Consider the following 24,766-nt stretch of genomic DNA (forward strand, 5'->3'; position numbering starts at 1 on the left):
TCCATGTTGCTGGGCCCGTGAATAACCTCCATCCCTGCCACTATGGCCACTTTGCTCATGAGCCCAATGAGCTATGATGGAAGTAGCTGGGAAAAGAGGATGACTGGTTTTCCACAGAAAACGTCATCCTATCCACTTGATTGTTAAAATCATCCTCTCTTGAGGTCACAGTTTGGTACGCATTCACGAGACACAAATATCTTTACTTTTTTGGCCCATTCAGAGACTTCTAGCCACATACCTCTTCCCCATAAATCCTTGTCTCCAATTTTCCAATCATGTTGCTTCCAAGTCTATGACCATTCAGCCAAACCACTGGCCAGAGCCATGAATCAGTACACAATCACACATCTGGCCATTTTTCCTTCCAAGCAAAGTGAACAACCAGGTGCAGTGCTCTAAGTTCTGCCCACTGGGAAGATTTCCCTTCACCACTGTCCTTCAGGGAGGTTCCAGAAAGGGGCCGTAGTGCTGCCCCTGTCCGCTTTTGAGTGGTGCCTGCGTATCGTACAGAACTATCTTTAATCAGGCACGATTTTTCTCTTCTTCAGTCAACTTCATAATGTACTCCCCATGAGTCTATAGATGCAGACTGGGAGATGGAAGGTAATGTTACAGGAGTGGAGACCATGGTTATTTGAGCCACTTCCTCATATAAATTACTTGTGCCTTCAGGTCCTGCTTGGGCCTGATCTCATATATACCATTTCCCTTTAATGATGGAGTGCTTTTGTGGACATCCAACTTTAAGACTCTGTGGGTCGGACAACACCCCGTTCATGTTGGGCAGCTAAGGTCACATGGTGACTTGGTGTCCCATGGTGAAAGTGTTCCATCTCTGCTAAGGCCCAGTAACATGTCAAAAGTTGTTTTTCAAAAGAAGAGTAGTTATCTGCAGAGGATGACAGGGCTTTGCTCCAAAATCCTAAAAGTCTGCACTGTGATTCACCAACAGGGGGCTGCCAAAGACTCCAAATAGCATCTCTGCCACGGGAGTTTCAAGCACCATTGGATCAGTGAGATCATATGGCCCAAGTGGCAGAGCAGCTTGCACAGCAGCCTGAACCTCTTGTAGAGACTTTTCTTGTTCTGGGCCCCACTTAAAACTAGCAGCTTTTCAGTCACTTGATAAATAGGCAGGAGTAGCACACCCAGATGAGGAATATGTTGCCTCCAAAATCCAAAGAGCCTCACTAGGCCTTGTGCCTTCTTTTTAGTTGTGAGTGCAGCTAGATGCAGTAACTTATCCTTTACTTTAGAAGGAATATCTTGACATGCCCCACACCACATTGAAGGCACCTCAATTTTTGTGTGATTAATTTCCCACCCTCTAACACACAAATGTTTTACCAGTAAGCCCAGAGTCATTGACACATCTTCCTTACTACGGCTAATCAACACAATGTCATCAGTGTAATGGACCAGTACAACATCAAGTTCCCTGCGGACTAAATTATGACATAGGGCTGAAAAGTTGATGTAGCGCTGGGGTAGGCAAGTGAAGGTGTATTATTGGCCTTGCCAGCTGAAGGCAAACTGCTTCTGGTGGTCCTTTGGAACAAGTATGGAGAAGTAGGCATTACCCAGATCAATAGCTGCATACCAGTTACCAGGATATGTATTAATTTGCTCAAGCAATGAAACTACATCTGGAACAGCAGCTGCAATCAGAGTCACCACCTGGTTAAGTTTCAGATAATCTGCTGTCATTCTCCAAGATCCATCTGTTTTTTGCACAGGTTAAATAGGCGAGTTGAATGAGGATGTCGTGGGAAACACCACCCCTGAATCCTTCAAGTCCTTGATGTTGGCAATAATCCCTGCAATCATAGCAGTCTTCAAGGATGCTGGAGCTTCCTTCACAAATCTGTTCTTCGCAGTTGTGGTAAAAGGTGTATCCTCTGGGCATTCCATGTGTGGATCTGTGAGTCTAACCTGATAAATCCACATGCCAATTACCCTAAGCCTTTGGATACCTTCTTCTATAGTACACCAGGGCAGGTCCGGTACTTCAACTTGATTTAGTGTACGCCACTGAGTAATCCATGCTTCAGCATCCTAACTTCTTGAGCAGAAATACTGAATGAAGACTCTGTGCTCAGTGGACCCATATCAATAAACTCAGACTGATTCATCTTTATATTACTTGCACCATTATCCCACACCCTTGATTGCCATTCCCATATGTATTCCCCAGGTTTCTGTTTGTAAATATTAGAAAAGTCAAGCGGTTCTTTTGAATTATAGCATACCTTCTCCTGGGTCACACTTTGTACTTCACCTTTTGGGGATCACTGAGACTTAAGTCTAGTTATAGGTCTAGAAGCCAGAATTGGTAGTATGGAATTGTTTTGAGAACATTCAGCATTGTCTTTTAAAGCATCTGCCTCAGGCAATGCCAGAGGCAATGACTCAGGGAGGGGCTCTTTAGAGACAGCTGGGCTAGAGCTAATCTCATTAGATGAGAGTGGAGGGGCTGATGGCTTTTCTGGGCAGGGTGGTTTAGCAGACAAGCATGAAATAATCTTTTCGGATGGAAGTGGTTCTTTTAGCAGGAGTGATTCAACAGAATTTAGGGGCTCAGTGTCTCTAGCTTCCTGATTGTCTGCTCCTATGTCCCCATTCCAAGTTTCAGGATCCCATTTCTTCCTGATCAATGCCCTCACTTTAATTTCAGACGTCTCTCGAGGTTGGCAATTGAGCTGGCATTGTAATTCAGCCACTCTTACAATAAGAGTCTAGGTTTGGTTTTCGACAATATCAGCTCTGTTACTTTGTGAAATTAAGATTTTTTTCAAAGCACAGCTGGAAGATTTGAAGTCATTTATGCAGCATTTGAGCTTTGATTCTGAAGCTCTGAGCACTTCTCTTTCTTTCAGCAGCTTGTCTAGAGAAAGTGGAACCAACCAACCAGCTTCCTTATACTTCTTATTAGGACAAATTGTAGAAAAGTTTCATATATGTAATCAGCCAGAGCCTCATCTTTCACCAGTACCTGATCTACTGGTGATGATGTTTTGCATATTTGAATTGCCACTTCATGCCATGGATTATCAGTGCCTTTTTACTACTGGAAGCAGAATCATCAACATCTTTAGGACTAACCAGACTTGAGAACCAATTTAGAAAACTGATCCTTACAATTCTGTTTCTCAGTACCAAATGTCTTAGGCTGGATTCTCTAGAGGAGCAAAACCAGTAAAGCATATAAATATATACATAGAGAGAGATTTACATCAAGGAAACAGCTCATGTGATTGTACAGGTTGGAATATCTCAAGTCTGTGGATTCCGGATAGATGCCTCTCGCAATTCACAGAGCTGCAGAAGCTGATGAACCCAAGATTGGCAGGACAGAGAGCAGGGCTCCCATGCACAGGCTTTGAAGTTCGAGGAATCCCAAGGTCAGCAGGCAAGACTGCAATGTTTCTCCTGATTCATGTAGCTGCAGGGGCTGGCGAACTCAAGATCAGTAGGTCGGGGAGCAGGACTTTTGCTCTCAGGCTGTGAAGATCGACAAATCCCAAGATGAAGATGTAAACTGTTAGTTCAAGTCCCAAGAACCAGAGATAAGAGGCAGCTGCTGGATCCAGAACAAGCCATAAATCTTGGCAAGGCGAGCAGGAAAGAAGTAGGTGTAGAGGGTGGAGAGATGGAGGTTGAGGGGGCAGTGAGTCACCACAGACCCCACCCCCGCTAGTACCACTCAGTGGATTCTATTATGGGGGTAATAACATATCAAAATCCAACAGGGAAGTGATCACATTACACAACTGCCAACACACTGAGAATCATGGCGCAGGCAAGCTGACACAAAATCTTACCTATCACATATAGCTAGCACTATAATCCTCTGAACACCAATCCAAGAAATAGATAAATTATGTATTCATTTATTACCTATTAAATATTTTAGTAACATAAGCTAAATTCCTGAAGTCATGAGTTTGAATTGGAAATTTCACTGTGAACTCACGCATTAATTTAATAAAAATCATATTCCCTAGCTTTATTCACAGAAAGGGCCTAGAAATATGGCAAACCAAATGGCAACAAGCACTTCCAGTGTCCATATTGTGGTTTTCAAATACTATCCGCAACTAAAAGAAACCGTGTCTTTTTGAGCAATGGCTAGTTCTAATCCAGGGATAGGAAGTGTTTTATTAATTTCCTATTTTATTGCTACTGTGGCAAATTACCACAAACCAATGTATTATTTTCTGGTTCTGGAGTTGTGAAGTCTAAAATGGGTCAGCAGGGATGTGTTCTTTCTGGAGGCTCTAGGGGTGGTGAAATCCATTTCCTTGGCTCTTCTGTATTATACCAGTATCCTTGGCAGGTGACCTCACTTCACTCCGGCCTCTGCTTCCTTTGTCACATCTCTTATGCTCCTGCTTTCTTCCTTCCCTTATACAGACCATTGTGATTACAATGGGTAACGAGATAATCTAGAATAATCTCTTCATCTCAAGAGACTTAATCGCACCTGTCAACTCCCTTTGCCATGTAAGATCACATATTCACAGGTTATGGAGACTAGGACTTGGACATTTTTGAGGGCCATTATTCTGTCTACTACAGTTGTGTATGATTAACTAGTCTATGATCCAGGAATCCCTCTCCTACGTATACACCCTAGAGACTTAAAAGTAGTGACACAAACAGACATATACACATCTGTGTTCATTGCAGCTTTATTCACAATAGCAAAAAAATGGAAACAACTGAAATGCTTCTCAATGAGTGAATGGATAAGCAAAATGTGGTACATACATACAGTGTGTCATGGATTGAGTTTTGTAAACTTTCACCAAAAACAAACTAAAATATTATTTTTAAAAAATGCTTGAAAATATTTTTCTGATTGCGGTGAGCAAAATATTTCAACAGAGCAATAGTCAAATCTTATCTTTACTCAAATATTCCAGTGATGTAGTCAGTATTAACAGATTTTGGTATGGATATTATTACACCAGTGTTTCTGCTCATACAAGCATTCAAAGAGGCTTTTCTTTTTGCATTTTTTGTTTATTTTTACTGAATTAGTATCACCACTAAGAAAATACCCTGAACCTAATTTTTTTTTTTTTAACTTGGTAACAGATATTTAACATTCCACGTTAAGCTCAAACAGCAATGATTGTGAGGATGGCACACGACCACGCAATATTTCCTTCTGTTATACAGGGAGTCCCTGCAAGTCGGAACCAACTAGAGGGTACCAAACAGCAACGATCATTCAGGAGGTGGAAATTCATCTGAAAAAAAAAAGTTTTTTTTATCCTCACCCAATTATGTATACCCAAGCCCATACATATAAATGGGATAACACAATCAACATTTTGCTTTAATATTTTTTGTCTCCTTCTACCATTTTTCTCTCTGATTGAATCACTTATTCCTGCTGCAGAGAACCTGAATTAAAATGTGGTCTTCCTTTAATATCTTATGTCTTTGATGACTATACATAAATGAATAAAATTTTAATAGATGAATAGGAGAATAAATGTTTCTACAATACAAATATACATGTACACAGACATATACATGCTTATATTATAAACTCTTATTGGAGAATATTGATTACCATTCTTTTGTTTAAATTATATCTTATTTTCTCCTAAAAGATTTTATAGTTTTTAATATGTGCTCTGTTCCTTTTAGGTTTACTTTATTCTCTTGGCAATTAAATTTTTGTAACAGTTATGATAGAAGTAATATTTGTTCATTGATTTCTAGATGCTTATTGCTCTCATGGAAAACCAGGTGGTGTAGTGTTTAAAAGCTATTGCTTCTGAAGGCTGCTAACCAAAAGGTGGGCACCAGGCCCTCCTTGGAAATGCTATGAGGCAGTTCTACTCTGTCCTATAGAGTCACTATGAGTTGGAATCGACTCATCGGCAACGGGTTTTCAACAGATTGCTGTTATAAAGAGTCTATTTTTTTAATATTTTCCATTTGTACAGCCAGAGCACCAAATTCTTCTACTAATTCTACCAGTTTCCTATTGGAGTTTCTTAAGTTTTTTTTTTTTTTATTTTTATTAACTTTTATTGAGCTTCAAATGAACGTTTACAAATCAAGTCAGACTGTCACATATAAGTTTATATACACCTTACTCCGTACTCCCACTTGCTCTCCCCCTAATGAGTCAGCCCTTCCAGTCTCTCCTTTCGTGACAATTTTGCCAGCTTCCAACTCTCTCTATCCTCCCATCCCCCCTCCAGACAAGAGATGCCAACACAGTCTCAAGTGTCCACCTGATATAAATAGCTCACTCTTCATCAGCATCTCTCTCCTACCCACTGCCCAGTCCCTTCCACGTCTGATGAGTTCTCTTCGGGAATGCTTCCTGTCCTGTGCCAGCAGAAGGTTTGGGGACCATGACCGCCGGGATTCCTCTAGTCTCAGTCAGACCATTAAGTAAGGTCTTTTTGTGAGAATTTGGGGTCTGTATCCCACTGATCTCCTGCTCCCTCGAGGGTTCTCTGATGTGCTCCCTGCCAGGGCAGTCATCGGTTGTAGCCAGGCACCATCTAGTTCTTCTGGTCTCAGGATGATATAAGTCTCTAGTTCATGTGGACCTTTCTGTCTCTTGGGCTCTTAGTTATCATGTGACCTTGGTGTTCTTCATTCTCCTTTGATCCTGGTGGGTTGAGACCAATTGATGCATCTTAGATGGCCACTTGTTAGCATTTAAGACCCCAGATGTCACATTTCAAAGTGGCATGCAGAATGTTTTCATAATAGAATTATTTTGCCAATTGACTTAGAAGTCCCCTTAAGCCATAGTCCCCAAACCCCCGCCCTTGCTCCGCTGACCTTTGAAGTATTCAGTTTATCCTGGAAACTTCTTTGCTTTTCGTCCAGTCCAGTCCAGTTGAGCTGACCTTCCCTGTATTGAGTATTGTCCTTCCCTTCACCTAAAGTAGTTGTTATCTACTAATCAGTAAAAAAAAACCCTCTCCCACCCTCCTTCCCTCCCCCACTCATAACCACAAAAGTATGTGTTCTTCTCAGCTTATACTATTTCTCAAGATCTTATAATAGTGGTCTTATACAAGATTTGTCCTTTTGCCTCTGACTAATTTCGCTCAGCATAATGCCTTCCAGGTTCCTCCAAGTTATGAAATGTTTCACAGATTCGTCACTGTTCTTTAAAGATGCGTAGTATTCCATTGTGTCATTATATCACAATTTATTTAACCATTCATCCGTAGATGGACACCTTGGTTGCTTCCAGCTTTTTGCTATTGTAAACAGAGCTGCCATAAACATGGGTGTGCATGTATCTGTTTGTGTGAAGGCTCTTATTTCTCTAGGGTATATTCCGAGGAGTGGAATTTCTGGGTTGTATGGTAGTTCTATTTCTGTTTAAGATAACGCCAGATAGACTTCCAAAGTGGTTGTACCATTTACATTCCTACCAGCAGTGTGTGAGAGTTCCAATCTCTCCGCAGCCTCTCCAACATTTATTATTTTGTGTTTTTTGGATTAATGCCAGCCTTGTTGGAGTGAGATGGAATCTCATCGTAGTTTTAATCTGCATTTCTCTAATTGCTAATAATCGAGACCATTTTCTCATGTATCTGTTAGCTGCCTGAATATCTTCTTTAGTGAAGTGTGTGTTCATATCCTTTGCCCACTTCTTGATTGGGTTGTTTGTCTTTTTGTGGTTGAGTTTTGACGGAATCATATAGATTTTAGAGATCAGGCGCTGGTCTGAGATGTCATAGCTGAAAATTCTTTCCCAGTCTGTAGGTGATCTTTTTACTCTTTGGTAAAGTCTTTAGATGAGCATGGGTATTTGATTTTTAGGAGTTCCCAGTTATCTGGTTTCTCTTCAACATTTTTGGTAATGTTTTGTATTCTGTTTATGCCTTGTATTAGGGCTCCTAACGTTGTCCCTATTTTTTCTTCCATGATGTTTATCGTTTTAGTCTTTATGTTTAGGTCTTTGATCCACTTGGAGTTAGTTTTTGTGCATGGTGTGAGGTATGGGTCCTGTTTCATTTTTTTGCAAATGGATATCCAGTTATGCCAGCACCATTTGTTAAAAAGACTATCTTTTCCCCAGTTAACTGACACTGGGCCTTTGTCAAATATCAGCTGCTCATACGTGGATGGATGTATATCTGGCTTCTGAATTCTGTTCCGCTGGTCTATGTGTCTGTTGTTGTACCAGTACCAGACTGTTTTGACTACTGTGGCTGTATAATAGGTTCTGAAATCAGGTAGAGTGAGGCCTCCCACTTTCTTCTTCTTTTTCAGTAGTGCTTTGCTTATCCGAGGCTTCTTTCCCTTCCATACGAAGTTAGTGATTTGTTTCTCTATCACATTAAAAAATGTCATTGGAATTTGGATCGCAAGTGCATTGTATGTATAGATGGCTTTTGGTAGAATAGACATTTTTACTATGTTAAGTCTTCCTATCCATGAGCAAGGTATGTTTTTCCACTTAAGTAGGCCCTTTTTAGTTTCTTGCACTAGTACTTTGTAGTTTTCTTTGTATAGGTGTTTTACATCTTTGGTAAGATTTATTCCTAAGTATTTTATCTTCTTGGGGGCTACTGTGAATGGTATTGATTTGGTTATTTCCTCTTCGATGTTCTTTTTGTTGATGTAGAGGAATCCAGGTGACTTTCGTATGTTTATCTTATAACCTGAGACTCTGCCAAACTCTTCTATTAGTTTCAGTAGTTTTCTGGAGGATTCCTTAGGGTTTTCTGTGTATAAGATCATGTCATCTGCAAATAGTGATAACTTTACTTCCTCCTTGCCAATCCGGATACCCTTTATTTCTTTGTCTAGCCTAATTGCCCTGGCTAGGACTTCAAGTACGATGTTGAATAAGAGCAGTGATAAAGGGCATCCTTGTCTGGTTCCCGTTCTCAAGGGAAATGCTTTCAGGTTCTCTCCATTTAGAGTGATATTGGCTGTTGGCTTTGCATTTTTTTTTTTTTTTTTCTAGTGCCATCGAGCATAGATGCCCTTTATTATGTTGAGAAATTTTCCTTCAATTCCTATTTTGGTGAGAGTTTTTATCATAAAGGGGTGTTGGACTTTGTCAAATGCCTTTTCTGCATCAATTGATAAGATCATGTGGTTTTTGTCTTTTGTTTTATTTATATGGTGGATTACATTAATGGTTTTTCTGATATTAAACAAGCCTCGCATACCTGGTATAAATCCCACTTGATCATGGTGAATTATTTTTTTGATATGTTGTTGAATTCTATTGGCTAGAATTTTGTTGAGGATTTTTGCATCTATGTTCATGAGGGATATAGGTCTGTAATTTTCTTTTTTTGTAATGTCTTTACCTGGTTTTGGTATCAGGGATATGGTGGCTTCATAGAATGAGTTAGGTAGTATTCCGTCATTTTCTATGCTTTGACATACCTTTAGTAGTAGTGGTGTTAACTCTTCTCTGAAAGTTTGGTAGAACTCTGCAGTATAGCCATCCGGGCCAGGGTTTTTTTGTTATTGTTGGGAGTTTTTGGATTACCGTTTCAATCTCTTTTTTTGTTATGGGTCTGTTTAGTTGTTCTATTTCTGATTGTGTTAGTTTAGGTAGGTAGTGTTTTTCCAGGAATTCATCCATTTCTTCTAGGTTTGCAAATTTGTTAGAGTTCAATTTTTCGTAATAATCTGATATGATTCTTTTAATTTCAGTTGGGTCTGTTGTGATGTGGCCCTTCTCGTTTCTTATTTGGGTTATTTGTTTCCTTTCCTGTATTTCTTTAGTCAGTCTGGCCAATGGTTTATCAATTTTGTTAATTTTTTCAAAGAACCAGCTTTTGGCTTTGTTAATTCTTTCAATTGTTTTTCTGTTCTCTAATTCATTTAGTTCAGCTCTAATTTTTATTATTTGTTTTCTTCTGGTGCCTGATGGATTCTTTTGTTGCTCAGTTTCTATTTGTTCAAGTTGTCGGGACAGTTCTCTGATTTTGGCTCTTTCTTCTTTTTGGATGTGTGCATTTATCGATATAAATTGGCCTCTGAGCACTGCTTTTGCTGTGTCCCAGAGGTTTTGATAGGAAGTATTTTCATTCTCGTTGCTTTCTATGAATTTCCTTATTCCCTCCTTGATGTCTTCTATAACCCAGTCTTTTTTCAGGAGGGTATTGTTCAGTTTCCAAGCATTTGATTTCTTTTCCCTAGTTTTTCTGTTATTGATCTCTAGTTTTATTGCCTTGTGGTCTGAGAAGATGCTTTGTAATATTTCGATGTTTTGGCTTCTGCAAAGGTTTGTTTTATGACCTAATATGTGATCTATTCTAGAGAATGTTCCATGTGCACTAAAAAAAAAAGTATACTTTGCAGCAGTTGGGTGGAGAGTTCTGTATAAGTCAATGAGGTCAAGTTGGTTGATTGTTGTAAGTAGGTCTTCCGTGTCTCTATTGAGCTTCTTACTGGATGTCCTGTCCTTCTCCGAAAGTGGTGTGTTGAAGTCTCCTACTATAATTGTGGGGGTGTCTATCTCACTTTTCAGTTCTGTTAAAATTTGATTTATGTATCTTGAAGCCCTGTGATTGGGTGCATAAATATTTAATATGGTTATATCTTCCTGGTCTATTGTCCCTTTTATCATTATGTAGTGTTCTTCTTTATTCTTTGTGGTGGATTCAAGCTTAAAGTCTGTTTTGTCAGAAATTAATACTGCTGCTCCTCTTCTTTTTTGCTTATTGTTTGCTTGATATATTTTTTTTCCATCCTTTGAGTTTTAGTTTGTTTGTGTCTCTAAGTCTAAGGTGCGTCTCTTGTAGGCAGCTTGTAGACAGATCTTGTTTCTTTATCCAGTCTGAGACTCTGTCTCTTTATTGGTGCATTTAGTCCATTTACATTCAGCATAATTAGAGATAAGTGTTTAGTGTTGTCATTTTGATGCCTTTTTATGTGTGTTGTTGACAATTTCATTTTTCCACTTACTGTTTTGTGCTGAGACGTTTTTCTTTGTAAATTGTGAGATCCTCATTTTCATAGTATTTGACTTTATGTTTGCTGAGTCGTTACATTTTTCTTGGTTTTTATTTTGAGTTATGGAGTCGTTATACCTCTTTGTGGTTACCTTAATATTTACCCCTATTTTTCTAAGTAAAAACCTAACTTGTGTTGTCCTATATCGCCTTGCATCCCTCTCCATGTGGCAGTTCTATGCCACCTGTATTTAGTCCCTCTTTTTGACTATTGTGATCTTTTACCTATTGACTTCAATGATTCCCTGTTTTGAGCATTTTTTTTTTTTAATTAACCTTAATTTGTTTTTGCGATTTCACTATTTGAGTTGAATCATGATGTTCTGTTCTGTGACCTTGTGTTGTGCTGGTATCTGATATTATTGGTTATCTCACCAAACAATTTCCTTTAGTATTTCTTGTAGCTTTGGTTTGGTTTTTGCGAATTCTCTAAGCTTGTGTTTATCTGTAAATATTTTAATTTCACCTTCATATTTGAGAGAGAGTTTTGCTGGATATATGATCCTTGGCTGGCAGTTTTTCTCCTTCAGTGCTCTGTATATGTCATCCCATTGCCTTCCTGACTTCATGGTTTCTGTTGAGTAGTCTGAACTTATTTTTATTGATTCTCCCTTGAAGGAGACCTTTCTTTTCTCCCTGGCTGCTTTTAAAATTTTCTCTTTATCTTTGGTTTTGGCAAGTTTGATGATAATATGTCTTGCAGTTTTTCTTTTTGGATCAATCTTAAATGGGGTTCAATGAGCATCTTGGATAGATATCCTTTCGTCTTTCATGATGTCAGCGAAGTTTTCTGTCAGCAGATCTTCAACTATTCTCTCTGTGTTTTCTGTCCTCCCTCCCTGTTCTGGGACGCCAATCACACGCAAATTATCCTTCTTGATAGAGTCCCACATGATTCTTAGGGTTTCTTCATTTTTTTTTAATTCTTTTATCTGATTTTTTTTCAGCTATGTTGGTGTTAATTCCCTGGTTCTCCAGATTTCCCACTCTGCATTCTAATTGCTCGAGTCTGCTCCTCTGACTTCCTATTGCATTGTCTAATTCTGTAATTTTATTGTTAATCTTTTGGATTTCTGCATACTGTCTCTCTATGGATTCTTGCAACTTATTAATTTTTCCACTATGTTCTCGAATAATCTTTTTGAGTTCTTCAACTGTTTTATCAGTGTGTTCCTTGGCTTTTTCTGCAGTTTGCCTTATTTCATTTCTGAGGTCATCCGCGATGTCTTGAAGCATTCTGTAAATTAGTTTTTTATATTCTGTATCTGATAATTCCAAGATTGTATCTTCATATGGGAAAGATTTTGATTCTTTTGTTTGGGGGGTTGGAGAAGCTGTCATGGTCTGCTTCTTTATGTGATTTGATATCAACTGCTGTCTCTGAGCCATCACTAAGATATTGTAGTGATTTATTCTATATTTGCTCACTGAGTCTTATCTTGTTTTGTTTTCTTTCAATATACGTGGATGGGCTACTAGATTGTCCTGTCTTGATTGTTGTAGCCCTTGACTTACTTATGACCTATTACCAGCTGGTTTGGGCTGTTGCCAGATATATATGCCTGAGTCTATTCACTATTCTTGTGCAGAATCTGATTTTGGGTCATCAGGTGTGTGCTGCACCCTAACACCTATCCACCTTGAGAAGTAGTGGTGATAGTTGTGTGCACCAGATTCTATTAGCAGCTAGGGTTCACACTCCGGGGTGGGGGCAGGATGCTGACAGGCTTCCCCCAAGTGTCAGTGAGGTAGGTACGTCTCTATTCCTAGAGCACCTTGGTGGGAGGGCTCTGCAGCTGTACCTTAGGCCCCCAATGCAAGTACCTCTACAGATTGGTAGGTGTCACCCTCCTTAGACCCCTAAGGCAAGAGGCTAGGTGGTTTGGGGGGAGCTTCAGCCCTCAGTTCCCAGTTGTGGGTCAGTGAGGGCTCTGTGTAATAAGCAGAGATATCAGACCTGGGAAACTTGTTTTTCCAGTATATCTGCTAAAAAAAAATGCAGTCAGATCCCTATCAGAAATGCCTTTGCATTATAATAGCCACCTTGTTCCCTGTAGGGATAAAAGCCCGAGCTATGGATCATATATGCTTGGCTGGAGCTGGTTCTGTGTTTTTAGTCCAATTAGGGAAGCGTTTTTGGTCCCTGGGTTTTTTGTGGTTCCTTCTCTCAGGCCGGAAGAATGGGTTAGGAAAAGACCAAAAAAAAAAAAAAAAAAGAAAAGAAAAGAAAAGCCACGGAGCCGTTCTCCCTCTGGCTCAGGAAATTCCAATGTTAATGAAGCCGCCTGGGAAGGGGAGGGGAGGGTTCAGGAAAACAGGAGAGAGTAGCACCCCGGGATATAGCCAAAGTGGCTTATCTTGCTTGGGATGACTATTTTTTCTGAGATTCCCGAGGGACGTGTCACCTATGTGTGCTGGCTGGGTAGAGATTGCCCCTGAGGGTCTGGCCTGCAGAAGCCACGGTCAGTCCCTCCGCTGCTAGTCCAAAATCCAGCGTCAAGTTTCCCCGGCTGGGACGCTGCACTCCCGGTGTTTTTAGTCCCATTAGGGAAGGATTTTTGGTCCCTGGGTTTTTTGTGGTTGCTTCTCTCAGGCCGGAAGAATGGGTTAGGAAAAGACCAAAAAAAAAAAAAGGGAAAAGGGAAAAGAAAAGCCGTGGAGCCGGAGCCCTTCTCCCTCTGGCTCAGGAAATTCCAATGTTAATGAAGCCGCCTGGGAAGGGGAGGGGTGATTTCAGAAAAACAGGAGAGAGTAGCACCCCGGGATATAGCCAAAGTGGCTTATCTTGCTTGGGATGACTATTTTATCTGAGATTCCCGAGGGGCGAGTCGCCTAAGTGTGCTGGCTGGGTAGAGATTGCCCCCAACGGTCTGGCCCGCAGAAGCCGCGGTCAATTCCTCCGCTGCCAGTCCAAAGCCCAGCGTCAAGGTTCCCCAGCTGGGATGCTGCACTCCCGGCTCCAAAACCAGTCACTGCCTCCCAGCGACTTCTCCTCCCTGCAGCCCTGTACCGGCGCCGCCCCCGCGGACCAGCTGGGCCCCCTCCCGAGGTCAGTTCAGGGGGGTAGGACTGTGCCCCGTGTTTGTGCATTCACAAGAAGTTCTGTTCAGCTCCCCTATGCCCAGTCCTAAGCCTGGTGCCAAGGTTACGTGACTGGGACGCTGGCTCCAGGCTCCAAAAACAGTCGCTGCTTCCCCGTAGTTGTTCGTTCTCCGTCTCTGTCACTCAGGTCAACTCTTTAAATCTGTGTTTATTGTTCAGGGTTTGTAGATTGTTGTGTATGTAATCGATTCACTTGTTTTTCCTAGTCTTTGTTGCAAGAGGGATCCGAGGTAGCGTCTACCTAGTCAGCCATCTTGGCCCCCTCCTTCTTAAGTTACCAGGATATGTAAGAATGTCTTCAGGGGAAAAAGGATATGCCACAATTAATCAATTTTAAGGCACCATCAGTTGTGAGGTATGCCATTATTTTATGTACTAGTAACTGAAAGAAAAGGTTGTAAATTAAACTCTGAATGACTCTAGGTGCTATTTTATGGTGACATATCTCCATTTCAGAGAAGTAAAATGTGAAATAAAACTTTATAATCACTTAAATGCAATAATTTCAGGTGTTAGTTCCCATATTTATATTGATTATTTTTTCTTCTCATCTTGTTGCATTTACAAAATCTTCCTATGAAATACTAAGTTTTTACTTGTTTTTTTATTCATTCACATTCACTGGCATGGGGTCTTATCTCTGTTTGACTTTAAAGAGAATGGCTTTTGAATTTCGTTAACTTATTTAATTGATTTCACTTTTTACCTTTACTAAATTATAGTTTCACTTATTTTTTACTTTCTTCCACATTTATTAGAGTAAATTCTTCTCTTTTGGTCTAGTTTACATTTTTTCTAAGTAATGAATATACTTATGATAACAGAAATCCTTCTGATTATAGCTTTTTCAATGCTCCAAATAATTTGTAATACAGTATCTGCTTTTGATTAGATTCTGGATATTGTTGTTGTTAGGTGTCTGGTCCTGCGCCATCCTCAAAATCTTGTTAGGCTCGAGCCCATTGTTGCAGTCACTGTGTCGGTCCATCTCTTTGAGGATCTTTCCCTTTTTCGTTGATACTATATCAAGCATGACGCCCTTCACCAAGGACTGGTCCCTTGTGATAACATGTCCAAAGTTTGTGAGACGAAGTCTTACCATTCTTGTTTCTAATGAGCATTCTGGCTGTACTTGTTCCAAGACAGACTTGCTTGTTGTTCTGGCAGCCCATGGTATATGCAATATTTTTTACCAACACCATAATTAAAAGGCATTAATTCTTTTTAGCTCTTCCTTACTCTTGCCCAGCTTTCACATGCATATGAGGCAAATGAAAACACCATGGCTTGGGTCAGGCACACCTTAGCCCTTAAAGTGGCTTCTTTGCTTTTTAATACTTTATAGACATCATTTCCAACAGCTTTGCCCAATGCAATTTGTCCTTTGATCTCTTGACTGCTGCTTTCATAGGTGTTGCTTGTGGATCCAAGTAAAATGAAATACTTGACAACTTCAAACTTGTTTCTTTTTGTCATGATGTTGCATATTGGTCCAGTTGTGAGGATTTTGTTTTTTTCTTTATGTTGAGGTGTAGTCCATGCTGAAGGCTGTGGTCTTTGATCTTCATCAGTAAGTGCTCCAAGTTTTCTTCACTTTCAGCAAACAAGGTTGTGCCATCGCCTAACTCAGGTTGTTAATGAGTATTCCTCCAATCCTGATGCCCCATTCTTCTTCATATAGTCCAGCTTCTCGGATTATTTGCTCATCATACAGATTGAATAGATATGGTTAAATGATACAACCCTAAAGCACGTCTTTCCTGACTTTAAACCATGCATAATTCTCTTGTTCTTTTTGAATGACTACCTCGCCATCGGCGTACAGATTCCTCATTAAGTGTTCTGGAATTTCCGTTCTCCCCAATGCTGTACGTAATTTGTTATGATCTACACAGTCAAATGCCTTTACATAGTCAATAAAACACATTTAAACATCTTTCTAGCATTCTCTGCTTGCAGCTGGTATCAATCTGACATCAGCAATGATATTCCAGGTTCTGTGTCCTCTTCTAAACTCAGCCTGAATTTCTGGCAGTTCCCTTTCGATATACCGCTGCAGCTGCTTTTGAGTTATCTTCAGCAAAATTTTGCTTGCATGTGATGTTAAGGATATTGTTCAATAATTTCTGCATTTGGTTGGATCACTTTTCTTGGGAATAGGCGTAAATATGGATTTCTTCCGGTGTGATGGCCAGGCAGCTGTCTTCCAAATTTCTCAGCATAGATGAGTGAGCACTTCCAGCACTGCATCTGTTTGTTGAATCATTTCAATTGGTATTCCATAAATTCCCAGAGCTTTGTTTTTCGACAATGCCTTCAGTGCGGCTTGCACTTCTTCCTTCAGTACCATGGGTTCCTGATTATATGTTACCTCCTGAAATCGTTGAATGTCGACCAGTTCTTTTTGGTGTAGCACCTCTATGTATTTATTCCATCTTCTTTTAATGCTTCCTGCATTGTTTAATATAGATCCTGATAGTATTTAGTTAATTAGAAGTGAATACCTTAATTTCCAATGAATTATATTTGTGTGGTTTTTCAATTTTTTATATCTGAGCGTTTATATTGCTCTAAGAGAATTTGGATTTCAAAAGCTTAATTTGTAATTAATAGACTTAATGTATTAAATACATTGATAGTATTTTTTCCCATGACACATGGCCTTAAAAGCAGCAGACAGTATTTTTCAGAAAGAAAGAAAGAAAAATAAAAGGTTTATCTTTCTGTGAAAATGAGCATGGATATAATCCAAACTTTCATTAAGTATGAAAAAATTTGACAGTTTTGACTTTATGCTATTCAATCATTCCAAGTGCTCTCACCACAATGAACCTGAGACTTTAATCCTAAATCCCTGGGATCCACAATGCAACCCCCTCTCCTGTCCCACTCTCACCCTCCAACCTATGATCGCCTTAACATCTACCAGTCAATTTACAGATTGTAGCTCAATTTTTAATTGCATCTTTATTTCCGATGCCATCAATTTACAACTCTGCAATGCTTTTGGATATAGATTCAAAAGAATATTTTATTAAATTTAATTCAGCATTTCCATATGTTTGTAATAGTAATAGTTCAGACTTCCATAATTCTCTAATTTCTCAATTTGGAAAGTACTATTATTCTCTTTCTAAACTATTGTTCATATTTTTACATTACATGGCATTATTCATTCTTTTTAGAGTGTTCATATAAGATTACTCTTGTTTCATGTGTTTGGATATTATTACTACATATATTTGTGTAAAACAATGAATTTTACCCTGTATTTTTCAGACTAATGGCTTTATTATATCTTAAAATTTAATATTATGAAGTTGATTTCATTCCAAAAAAAAATGTTTTTGGGAACTCTATTTACCTGTTCTCTTAATGAGATACAAAAACATTTTCAGATATTGCTTTGGAAAACAAAGATAAGAGAATGGCTTAACCAGGATTCATAGAAGCTATTTTAAAGAAGTGTTGAGAGTTGCGGAAATATGGTTTTGTTGTCACTGCGAGGTATTGTTGAGAAAGCTCTGACTCAAAGCAACCCTGTATACAACAGAACAAAACACTGCCTGGTCCAGGGCTATCCTCACAGTCACTGTTATGCTTAGGCCCATTGTTGCAGCTACTGTGTCAAACCATCTCATTGAGGATCTTCCTCTTTTTCACTGACCCTCTACTTAACAAGTGTGCTGTCCTGCTCCGGGGACTGATCCCTCCTGACAACATGCCCAAAGTATGTAAGATACACTCTCACCATCCTTGCTTCTAAGGATGTACTGTTGTACTTCACCAACACAGATTTGTTCTTTCCTTTGTCAGTCCTTGAAATATTCAATATTCTTTGCCAACATCACATTCAAAGGCATCAATCCTTTGGTCTTCCTTATTCATTGTTCAGCTTTCACATGCATATGAGGTGATTGAAAACACCATGGCTTGGATCAGGCCAACCTTAGTCTTCAGGGTGACATTTTTGCTTTTTAATACTTTAAAGAGCAGTTGTGAGGATTTTTGTTTTCTTCATGTTGAGGTGTAATTCATACTGAAAGCTGTGGTCTGTGATCTTCATTAGTAAGTACTTCAAGTTCTCTTCACTTTCAGCAAGCAAGGTTGTGTCATCTGCCTAACCGAGGTTGTTAATGACCCAGGATTTATCCTGAAGGACAGTGCTGTCAGCGGTAAGATAATTATCTGTAAGCCTACAAAAAAGATCAGTTAATAAGACTATTTTTCAAAGCTATGCACCAACCACTAAGGCCTAAGATGAAGAAATTAAAGATTTTTACCAACTTCTGCAGTCCAAACCTGATAGGACATGCTATCAGGATGCATTGATAATTACTGGTGATTGTAATGCCAAAGTTGGAACTAAAGAAAGATCAGTTGTTCCAAAATATGGCCTTGGTGAAAGAAAACATGCCAGAGATCACTTGATACCTTTTCCACCAACAAAAACAGCAGCTATACAGGTGGACTTTGCCAGATGGAATACGCATGAATCAGATCAACTACATCTACATCTGTGGGCGGAGACAATGGAAAAGCTCAGTATTCATTAAAAACAAGGCCAGGGGCCAATTATGGAAAAGTCCATCAATTGCTCATATGCACGTTGAAGTTGTAGCTGATGAAATTAAAACAAGTCCACAAGAGCTGAAATATGACTTTGACTACATCACATCTAAATTTGGAGACCATCTCAAGAATAGATTTGATGTGTTGAGCACTAATGACCTAAGATCAGACACGTTGTGGAATGACATTGAGGACGTCATACATGAAGAAAGCATGAGGTCATTAAAGAGATGGAAACGAAAGAAAAGGCCAAAAAGAATGTCAGAGAGACTCTGAAAATTACTCTTGAACATAGAGCAGCTAAAGGGAAAGGAAGAAATGATGAAGTAAAAGAGCTGAACAGGAAATTTCAAAGGACAGCTCCAGGAGACAAAGTATTACAATGAAATGTGCAAATACTTGGTTAGAAAACCAAAGGGAAGAACACACTCAGCATTTCTTAAGCTGAAAGAACTAAGGAAAAAATTCAACCATCGAATTGCAATATTGAAGGATTCAATGGGCAAAATATTGAAGAACGTAGGAAGCATCAAAAGAAGACGGAAGCAATACCAAAAAAAACTGGTTAACATTCAACTATTTCAGGAGGTAATATATGATCAAGAACCAATGTTACTAAAGGAAGAATTCCAAGCTGCACTGAAAGCATTGTCAAAAATCAAGATTCCATGAATGGATGGAATACCAATTGAGATGTTTCAAAAAATGGATGTAACACTGGAAGTGCTCACTCATCTATGTCACGAACTTTGGAAGACAGCTACCAGGCCAACCGACTTGGAGAGATGGATATTTATGCCTATTCCCAAAAAACGTGATGCAACCAAATGGAGAAATTATCTAATAATATCATTAATATTACGTGCCAGTAAAATTTTGCTGAAGATCATTCAAAAGGAGCTAAAGTATAGATTGTTAAAAAAAAAAAAGTTATAAACTTCAAGGAAGAATGTCTGAGGCCATTGATCTGTTCTTTGAAATAAAAAAAAAAAATTTTTTCTTTTACTTAGTTGAGAACAATGCAAGCCTTTCAAATGAGCCCTTGAAAGCTTTCTTAACTTGATTATTCCTCAGGGTATAAATAAATGGGTTCAAAGCTGGGGAAACAGAAGAAATAAGCAGTGAAACCAATTTATTAATGGTCACTTCTTCCTTCGCTGTTGGATTCATACAGATGAAAATGCATGTGCCATAGGTGATGGAAACCACAATCATGTGGGAAGAACAAGTTGAAAAGGCCTTTTTCCTTTGTTGTACTGTGGGGAATCTAAATATTGTCCTGATTATGCTACCATATGACAGAACTACACAAGTAAGAGTCATATTTAGGGTCAGCACAGCAGAGATGATAACAGTCTGTTCTATAATCCATGTGTTTGAGCATGAGATTTTCACAAGGGGAAATGCATCACAGGCAAAATGGTCAAGCACATTAGAATTACAAAACTCCAGATTTAAACAAAGGCATATTAGTGGGAATATTACACAGAAACCAGCCATCCAACAACAGGTAATGAGAATCCCGCAGACTCTGCTGCTCACAATGGTCATGTAATGCAAGGGTTTGCAGATGGCCACATAGCGATCATAGGACATGGCGGCCAGGAGGAAAAATTCTGTTGTTCCACAAATGTCGGTAAAAAACACTTGGCTCATACAGGCATTATAGGTAATGACCTTGTTACCTGTTGCTATGTTATACAAGTATCTAGGAATACAAGCAGAGGTGAATGAGATCTCTAAGAAGGAAAAATTTTTTAAGAAAAAGTATATAGGTGTTTTCAGGTGGGAATCCACAAAGGTGAAGGTGATGATGGTCAGGTTCCCAGTTACACTCAACCTGTAGGTGAGAAAGAGAAAGATAAAAATCAGAACCTGCAGCTGAGGGTCATCAGTCAGTCCCAGCAGAATGAATGATGTTACTGTGCCGTTTCTCATCACTGACTTCTGCCTTCTGTCTAATCTGCATCTGCTGTTTGGAGAAATTTTATTATAAATTATTTTAACTGTTAAATATTCTATATATTTAGCCTTTTATTCTTTGTATCAGAAAATTTCATCACTGATTTCATGTCTTTTCTTGACATATGAGTCTTTTATTTTATTATTATTTTTTTAAACAATGCTAATACATAACAGATACCTGGGCTCACTACATAGAATCTAGAGTAGAGTTTGAGGTCTTCATTACAAAAAAAAAAAAAGATTTTTGTTTTCTGCTTCGGTTTTAGGACAAATGTGTTTTATTCCTACAAACAACCCTAAGTCCTGTGGTTCCACCCAACACAATACAGCTTTTTTTCTGCTTAAGTACATTGTCGTCACTGAATATGTACATTACATTTATTGTTGACATAATGGTGACAGCTCTTCTTCCCTCCCTGATATTCTAGTCAATGAATTATTTCTCTCTCCATTGTTGCCACTTTTGCCTAATAATAAGATATTTAAGTCAGAGGTCAAGAACCTTTAGATTCTGAGTTTGTGATAATCTGCTGTACAGATTTTTCTCAAGCTTGAACCATGAATTACACCAATAGGGACTCAAACATTTCCAATATACAATCAATATCTCAAGGCTTGAAGTTTTCTGACATCAATGACTAGGAAAAAATTTTTTTCCGTGTGTACTCAATTTATTTGTTTTATGAGCAGTTTTACTTTATTGCTTAACTTTCTGTGTCCTTACTGAGATAGGGGCAGAGTTAGCTGTGACCATTTGCCCTGGACATTGACCGAGGCTCATAATCAACCTGAAAGTTAGAACAGTCTCATTGAATTTAATCTGTCATTGAGCAAATATCAATTACTTATATTAAATTGAGATGTAGGAGAGTTATTTTTATTTTTGTCTTTTTTGTAGTCCATCTCTCTCCAGTCTTCTATTTTCTCAGGTAATGTGTGCATCCCTGTGAACTCTTACTCAACCTTTTAAAATTTGAGCATTTCTGAATCATCAAAATATATCTTTTTCTCCCCAAGATATTGTTATTTTGTTGTTATTTGGTGCTGTCAAGTCCAAAACTTACAATATAATAAAGTGACATGCAAATTAACACTAAAGTGTAACTAATTTTTGTTTATTCTCTCTTTCAATCAGATGTTCAAAATGAACATCGGAATCTGTAATGAGATGCTGCCACTTCAGCCAACAGGGGGTGTAGAGTACAGGGATATGCTTATATATTACTGTACATACAGAAGTATTTTACTATTTTTAATTTTGTTTGAATGCATAGCCAGAGTTTCACTCAATATTTCTTTTATTAAATTAGATACACATTATCTGTATCTTATGTGTAAAAGTCTCCCAAATGATGACATTTACCTCTACAAGATAAATTCATTATGAAAACTGAGATTGCATGACTTGGATACATAGAAAAAATGTATTATCTTTGAAATTCATTTTGTTTTCCAGAGAAAAATATGACCTAGATGCTAAAAAAGGAATTACAATCAAAGAAGCACACTTTATCGTACTTACTCTTCTGTTAGCAAATTGGAGTTTCTGTTGGTTGTTTAAACATAGCAATATTAAAAATGCAATGTGAAAAGTGATATTTTTATAAAGACATCCGCGTCTTCACATTCACTGGCAGGTAGGGCAATGCCTAGAGCTCCCAGCAATTTCCATGCTGACATATAGGGCAGTCTTCCTCACAATGTGCTTAGTACTATTACCAGCCCCAGTACATTTTTACTATCTCCGTCACTGAATAGAAAATAAGTTATCTCTAAGAGCTGGGGTATGTCATGAACTTTATCCTCCATTGGAGAAATCGACACTCCAAAACGTCAAGAGAGTGAGAAATGATTTTATAATATAAGGCATAACCCTTTTTATTTTTATTTTTTAATTGTTGAACATGCAATGAAGTGAAAAAAATAAAGGTCCCTGGCGACATACATTGAAAGTCATTAACGAATTTTCTGAGCAAGAAAATTTGGCAAAGAAAACAAGTAACACAGTCTTCAGGGAGACTATGTCCTTGGAGATAGGAGGATAATACAGCAGTACCATAAATGTGGTAGGAGGATAAGTATATAATTTAAATCAACCAATTAAAAAAAAAAAAAAAACTTACATCTACTAAGGCATTTGGAATATTTTACATTCTTTGTTATATGATTTTAATCCTTTATTATATGATATTAATACTTTATTATCACTGGATAATTTTAATCAGATAAGCAAGAGGAAAAGTTTACACAATTATATAAAACTTCTGCTTACATTACAGACCTTATCTTTCAGAAATTTTATTTCTTCAGATCATTGTTTTCTGGTGCCATCAAGTTGGCTCTGACTCCTAGCAACCCTATGTACAACAGAACAAAACACAACCCAGTCCTGTCCCATCCTCACAACTGATGTTACGCTTGAGCCCATTGTTGCAGCCACTGTGTCAATTCATCTCTTACCGGGTCTTCTTCTTTTTTGATGACCCTCTTCTCTACCAAGCATAATGTCTTTCTCCAGGAACTGATCCTTCCTGATAACACACCCAAATTACATGAGACAAAGTCTCCCCATTTTGGCTTCCAAGAAGTACTCTGGATGTATTTCTTCCAAAAGATCCTTGTTTGTTCTTCTGACAGTCCATGGTATATTCAACATGCTTTGCCAACACCATAATTCAAAATTATCAAGTTGGAACCCCTGGTGGTGTAGTGGCTAAGTGCTACAGCTACTAACTAAAGGATCGGGAGTTCCAATCTGCCAGGTGCTCATTGGAAACTCTATGGGACAGTTCTACTCTGTCCTATAGGGTCACTATGAGTCGGAATTGACTCGACGGCACTGGTTTTTTTTTTTTTTAATTCATTGTCTAGCTTTCCATGCATATAAGGTGACTGAAAATATCATGGCTTGGGTCATCCACACCTTATTCCTCAAAGTGACACCTTTTTACCAATTTAAAGAGATCTTTTGCAGCAAATTTGCTCAATGCAATGTGTTCTTTGATTCCCTGATGCTGCTTCCATGAGTGTTGATACACTACAGACCTTATCTTTCCAAGTTTTTATTTCTTCAAATACAGCCACTATATTTTAGCTGCCCACCCATCTGTCGGTTTGTCATACTGTGGGGACTTGCATTTTGCTGTGATGCTGGAAGCTATGCCACTGGTATTCAACAACCAGCAGAGTAAGCCATGATGGAGAAGTTTCAGCTCAGCTTTCAGACTAAGACAGACTATGAAGAAGGACCTGGCAGTCTACTTCTGAAAAAAAAAAAAAGCCAGTAAAAAACTCATGAATAACAGGGGAACATTGTCTGATATAGTGGCAGATGATGAACTCCTCCCATTGGAAAGCACTCAAAATACGACTGGGGAAAAGCTGCCTCCTCAAAGTGGAGTCGACCTTGATGACGTGGAAGGAGCCAAGCCTTCCAGACCTTCATTTGTTGATGTGGCACAACACAAAATGAGAAGAAACAGCTGTAAACATCCATTAATAATCAGAAGGTGGAATGTATGAAGTACGAACCTAGGAAAACTGGAAATCATCGAAAATGAAATGGAATGCATAAACATTGATATCTAAGCATAAGTGAACTGAAATGGACTGGTATTAGCCATTTTAAATCAGAAAATCATATGGTCTACTATGTCGGGAACGACAGCTTAAAGAGGAATGGCATTGTGTTCATCGTCAAAAACAACATTTCAAGATCTATCCTGAAATACAATGCTGACAGTGATAGGATAATATCCATATGCCTACAAGGGGGATCAGTTAATAAGACTATTATTCAGATTTATGCACCAATCACTAAGGCCAAAGACGAAGAAATTGAAGATTTTACCAACTTCTGCAGTCTGAAATTGATCTAATGTGCAAACACAATGTATTGATAATTACCGTTAATTGGAATGCACAAGTTGGAAACAAATAAGAATGATTGGTATATGGAAAATATGGCCTTGGTGATAGAAATGACTCTAGAGATCACCTGATAGAATTTTACAAGATTAATAACTTCTTCATTGCAAATGCCTTTTTTCACCAACATGAATGGCAACTATATACATGGACTTTGCCAGATGGAATACACAAGAATCAGATCAACATCTGTGGGAAAACTCAATATCATGGAAAAACTC

At 38.6% G+C, this 24,766-nt stretch overlaps 1 protein-coding gene across 1 annotated transcript; it reads right to left on the reverse strand.

Moving 5' to 3' along the window:
- Positions 1 to 19,655: 19,655 nt before the first annotated feature.
- On the reverse strand, positions 19,656 to 20,604 carry LOC135231391 (olfactory receptor 6C2-like). Its single transcript, XM_064285264.1, has one exon. The coding sequence runs from the start codon at positions 20,589 to 20,591 to the stop codon at positions 19,656 to 19,658; it is 936 nt and encodes a 311-aa protein (XP_064141334.1). The 5' UTR covers positions 20,592 to 20,604.
- Positions 20,605 to 24,766: the final 4,162 nt, after the last annotated feature.

The sequence above is a fragment of the Loxodonta africana genome, chromosome 4, assembly GCF_030014295.1.
Source record: "Loxodonta africana isolate mLoxAfr1 chromosome 4, mLoxAfr1.hap2, whole genome shotgun sequence".
NCBI classification, from domain to species: domain Eukaryota; kingdom Metazoa; phylum Chordata; class Mammalia; order Proboscidea; family Elephantidae; genus Loxodonta; species Loxodonta africana.

Coding starts and splice junctions, on each gene's coding strand:
- LOC135231391 (XM_064285264.1), bottom strand. CDS start 20,591: ATGAGAAACGGCACAGTAACATCATTCATTCTGCTGGGACTGACTGAT.